This window comes from Coregonus lavaretus, assembly GCF_964263955.1.
Source record: "Coregonus lavaretus genome assembly, chromosome: 9".
Classification (NCBI taxonomy): domain Eukaryota; kingdom Metazoa; phylum Chordata; class Actinopteri; order Salmoniformes; family Salmonidae; genus Coregonus; species Coregonus lavaretus.
Window position 1 is genome coordinate 55,275,945 of NC_139996.1, and position 5,748 is coordinate 55,281,692.

General features: G+C 41.6%; 1 protein-coding gene across 3 annotated transcripts; it reads left to right on the forward strand.

The window, feature by feature from the left end:
* The first annotated feature begins 726 nt into the window (after nt 1-726).
* On the forward strand, nt 727-4,483 carry phlda2 (pleckstrin homology-like domain, family A, member 2). 3 transcript variants are annotated; one of them, XR_014613696.1, is made up of 3 exons: nt 727-1,333; nt 2,238-2,927; nt 3,186-3,892. XR_014613696.1 is itself a non-coding variant. In XM_084168194.1 (2 exons), the coding sequence occupies exon 1, from the start codon at nt 880-882 to the stop codon at nt 1,294-1,296; it is 417 nt and encodes a 138-aa protein (XP_084024320.1). In that variant the 5' UTR covers nt 727-879; the 3' UTR covers nt 1,297-1,333; nt 2,238-4,483. The 3 variants fall into 3 exon arrangements, 1 of the variants encoding a protein (XP_084024320.1); XR_014613697.1 differs by having other exon boundaries at nt 2,238-2,788; nt 3,178-3,717; XM_084168194.1 differs by having other exon boundaries at nt 2,238-4,483.
* The last annotated feature ends 1,265 nt before the right edge of the window (nt 4,484-5,748 follow it).

Sequence of the window (5,748 nt, forward strand, 5' to 3'; positions counted from 1 at the left end):
ACAATCATATTTTGCTGTGTGTCTTAGATACAGAGGGGCCATCAACTCTCCCCTTACAGCACACAACTGTGTCTGCCGGAGATACACTTTGAGTATCTGCTGTCTCTGCTGGTACTTGAGCTGACCCTTGGAACCCATTCTGCTTAGGGAGCTGCTGACGTATGGGCTGATGAAACGTCCTTCTCTACAGTTGAAAATTGCTCAGAGGAGGTTTTGGGGGTGTTTCAGTCAAATGTGATCCACTGAAATAGCAGGACTTATGTCTGACAAGCTGGTCCAATAGGTGTTTCGTTTGAAATATTTCCTGCTGTGATTTATTAACAGACCATTACCTCATAAATACAGATAGGCTATCATACTGAATTTACAATGACATTTATCTCACAAAGAATGTTTATGATCAGAACTGATTTTTCTATGGACTGAATTGTCTAGTCCTGTTGGTATCTGCTAATAACACAGTTTTTCTCACAGCATGAGTCAAAGTCATTACTGAGTGGGTCAATGTTTGGATTCAGCCCTCAAGTAGGATGTGGGGTAACTAATTAACATGTTGGAGACGTAATTAGTTCCAAGTTAGCTAAACCAGCGCCAGGACTTCCGCCCCCACTCCCACCATGAATTACTCAGGCAACTGTTGATGCATTCCTAAACCGACTGACGTCAAGTGGGAAGGGCCCAGACACTCTGCTATATATAACTAACTCCGCTACTCTCTGTTCATTCATAACGCAACTCTGGATTATCACGCCTTCGCTGAGAAGCTCCTTCTCCGGGGACTTTGGAAGAAACAACAGAGGAATCTACCACCTCTGCCAGCGTTTGCTTCTCTCTAAAAATAATAAAAACAACCAGAGTTGTTCCACTGACACTAAAACAATGAAAATGTCAGCAGAGCAGATTTCCGAGGTCCTGAAAGAGGGAGAGCTGGAGAAGAGGAGTGACAACCTCCTTCAGTTCTGGAAAAGGAAGACATGTGTCCTGACCACGGATAGCCTCAACATCTATGCCGACACGCAGAAGCGCACCAAGAGCAAGGAGCTCAAACTCCAGTCTATCAAGAAAGTGGACTGTGTTGAGCGCACTGGCAAGTTTGTCTACTTCACCATTGTTACCACGGACAATAAGGAGATAGATTTTCGGTGCTCCGGTGAAGATAACTGCTGGAATGCGGTGATCACCATGGCGTTGATAGACTTCCAGAACAGAAAGGCCATTCAGGACTTTAAAACGCGACAGGACGACGAGAGCGGGTCCCCAGGACAGCACGAGAGCCGCATGGCCAGAGCTCCCTGAATTACTTTGGGAGATTAGCTACCACACTCCGAATATGGTAAGACACCAGAGCATGGACCATTACGCACAATAGAGTGGTTTTAGAAAATGGTGATATAAGGAGGTAAATGTTTGAAAATAATTTAGCATAGCCTATTGTATATCATTATAGTGGAGATGGATTATTAAAGTAATTTTAAAAAGTACTCTCAACAAAGAAAACAATCTTTCCCTTATCTACACAGGCCTATAAAAGGTTTAAACCATGTTACACTAGCCTACTTTTACTATTTTACAGATGCCTACAATCAGGGCCAGCCCTAGCCCGGCCCTAGCCTTGGCTAGACATTTTAGTCGCCCCCCACTTGATAGAGGAGAGAACATTTTCAGTTGTTAAGTTAATTTCCTTCAATTCTACACATTTTGCCTTGGGGCAGAGAGAAAAATGTTGCAGCTTTACAGCTAATTTCCTAAAAGTCTACACATTTTGCCACGACTTATGCCATGTTAATGATATCTGACTGAGAGTGACTAACAAAATCAGGGCGGTCAAGGCCCCTGGGCACATGCCCTTCGTGCCCTGTGTGCCCGGTCTGTATTCGGCCAGTTTAGCCAATCTAAAAATGTAATTTAATGACTGTCAGTGACTGACGTAACAAGAGAAAAACTGCTAATGCACAACCAAACGTCGAAATTGCAACTTGTGCATTCTACTATTCTAAATCTCAACAGTAAGTTGAGACCCCGACTGAGTTCCCAAAAAAATAATGTGTTGGGTCAGGGGCCCTTAGCAGCCGGGGTCCCTAAGATGACCGCCTATGTCGCCTGTGCCCTGCCTACAATGCAGAAAAGTCCTATTTAAGGCACTAAAATGTTGTGTACATTGTTTGAATTCTATCCTATTTAAGGCACTAAATCCTTGTGTACATTGTTTTAATTCTATCTGCTTTCCTCTCCTTCAGAGTCAGTTATGGACCAAGAAGAACAGGAACTTGGACCAAAGGAAGACGTCACCCGGTCCGTGGATGAAGGATTGTTAGGGACATATCAACGCGTTCCCTTAGGAACCTCTGTCCTGATGAGCTTCTAAAAGAGAATTTAAAATGCTCAAAACTCAAGACTGAATCCTTGAACTTTCAAGTATTTCAAAGTGCGCTTTTACCGAGGAGGGATGCCTCCTGAATGACAATGCAAAAATGTGTTAATTTATTTGTGTCAAGAAATTGTGTTTCTTGGATACATGCTTATGTTGTTTAAATTATTTACTATTTCAGTGTGTATTTATTTTAATAAATATTCATACATTTTTGAAGAAAATGTGGTCCTATAGCCCAGTGGTTCCCAACCGGTTTTCAGCAGCACGCTTGTGTGCCTTCAGGAACTCTCAGGTGTGCCGCAAACTTTTGTTTTTTACACTCACTTATAAACAGAACCTGTTGAATGCACATGTGATTTTGACTTGGGAGCACTAGTGCTGGTCAGATAATACATGAAATGGTACATGGTTACATCTGTATAATTGTTTCAAGTCCAGTGTGCTCAGGCTGTTGTTACAATTGTATCATTTGAAGGGCACACATCACAAGCAAAGTCATTTGTATAATTTTACTTTGTCTGTGAAAAGGCTTAGACAGAGACATATATTTCTTATGGCTCTGGACTTAGCTATACCACAGCCTCTGCCATAGAAACAAACAAAGCATGGCTTTGTGTCTGTGACTGCACCTTTGCAATGCAGAAAACAGCTTGTCTGTAGCCCAAATCGTTAAAAACTAAATACCTATTTTACTGGAGCTACAATTCCTTTCTCTGGCAGATTTGCGGGACGCTCTTAAAGGGGTACACACAAATGAACTATCATGAGTAAGGAACTATCTTACTATCTTTCTATGGTAGAGGCAGTGGTATAGCTAAGCCCAGAGCCATAGGAAATACATGACTCTGGCTAAGCCTAATCAGACTTTTCACAAGCATTTCGCTACACCCTCAATAACATCTGCTAAACATGTGTATGCGACCAATAACATTTTATTTGATTTGATTAACTATCAAATAAATCCTAATTAATCTATAAAAACACTTGTCACAGAAAATGTATGATTTTGCAGTTTGGATCACCCATTAAGGTGTGCCACGGTTAAAAAAAGGTTGGAAACCACTGCTATAGCCTATATTTTTCTCTCTCATGTATTGGTAAATAAATGTTATGGATAAAATGTAGAGTGATGTTACATTGACAAAAATACAGATCATCATATTAATCCCCTTTTAATTCTCTCTATTAATCATAGCCTTTATCCGTGAAATCCTTTGTAAGATTTCAATTTGCATTGAGGTACAAATTGAGATGAGAGTAATATAAATGAAAAGATCTGTAAAATATATTTTATGTTATGTATCCACCAATGAAATATACAGTAACAGCATGCTGTTAAATTATGCCAAATCATCACCCACAGCACAATGGCTTCCTGAGATACTACACTTATGAGCAGTCTATGATAGGAAAGTCCCTCTCTTCTTTTATCACAGGTTGCACCCTGTTTGTCACCTCCGGTCGTCATGCTTTATTATACAGACTTTATGACTGATAAAGGTTGTGGTTTTACTAAACCTGTATCAACGGGCCCTTTGAGCACATACCTTTACTGCCAGGGTGTGTTTTACCCAGAGCCTGAAGGAATCTGCGGGGGTGAATCACCTAACGACATGCGTGGAAATCAAACATACCTGGGGATTAACCTCAGAACTAGAATGAGATTCTATTTCTAGGATTAAACCAAACCAAATATTGATATAGAATATGAATCATTACAGTTTTAATGGTTGAACATGCGGACAATGTTGTACAGGTGATAAGAGAACTTTCCCAAAGATGCTAGTGTAGTTCTAGCCATACCTTACCCAGCACATGCATACACACACACACACACACACACACACACACACACACACACGCACAGGACAGGGCAAACACAGGGATGTGTAGCAAGGTCCACTTTACTGCCCTGTTATCTACACACAAAATGACCTGCCCATGGTTATCATGTTGAGTTAGACACCCTGCTATAGAATGACTCACAATGACTCACAAGAAGCCATAAAACAGGGAAGTTATGCAATCTTTATCCAAACACCTTATAAGTGTAAATTGGAACACCTGTGTAAATGTTTGTGGTGTGCCTGTGTCGAAATAAAGGAAACACCAACATAAAGTGTCTTAATAGGGCATTGGGCCACCGCGAGCCAGAACAGCTTCATGCACCTTGGCATAGATTCTACAAGTGTCTGGAACTCTATTGGAGGGATGCGAAATTCCATAATTTGGTGTTTTGTTGATGGTGGTGGAAAACACTGTCTCAGGCGCCGCTTCAGAATCTCCCATAAGTGTTCAATTGGGTTGAGAACTGGTGACTGAAACGGCCATGGCATTTGGCTTACAGTGTTTTCATGCTCGTCAAACCATTCAGTGACCACTCATGCCTTGTGGATGGACACATTGTCATCCTATGGGGGCATAGCCATGGTAGCCAAAATAATGGCCTGCCCAGCATTTTCATACATGATGGAATGTTAATTGCTTAATTAGGAACCACACCTGTTTCAAGAACCGCACCTGCTTTTTGCTGATGATCAGGACAAAATAACAGCCAGTTTGAGACAATTGAAAAAGGTATGCATGGAGAAACATAACATATCATGAGCCTTGTTATATTACATTATAAAGGCTCATACGTGCTGATAACAACTCATAAAGAATTATACCTGGAAATAGTGGTAAAGTGTTACCCTGAAGTTTAGTGTATTATATAGGCCTATTCTACCCCTTCTGTTTCTACAGTGCCGGCCCCTGTACATCCACAGCATATGGATCTATCAGAGGTCAGAGGTGAGTGTAAGCCGAGCCCCAGGCCACGCTGCCTCCCAGAGCCCTGGTAGTGGAGTCAGTCCCTCAGGGGCTTTGAAGCCAGATCACACTACAATGACTACATCAAAGGACACAATGATCTGAGGAGTACTACCAGGGCCTAGCCGCTTCCTGCCTAAATATACCACTCTCAACAAATTGGCACCACTTTAATCTCACTCACACACACACCAGTGGCGGTCGGTGATGTTTAAGATGAAGGAGGATGATTTGTTTTTTATGAGCGTGGCCTTATTTCTATTACAGCATATTGGATGACTGTCATTCAAATTCCATTCACCCAGCTCAATGTGACATCGATAGGTTTAGGCTACTACATGATACTCACATTTTCCTTTTACCCATCATGAGGTTGCTACAACCTAGCCTATGAATTAAAGTGTACAATGTCGGTGCACAGGTCAAGAGAAAATGTTGAGTAATCAAGGTGACAGACAGTGACACATTCAATACCACCTTGCACACTTGCACACCGCCTGCATCTAGCTGATCTAGGGTGTAATCATTAGTCCAACAAATTGTTCCGTTTGCTTCCGTTTAAGAAA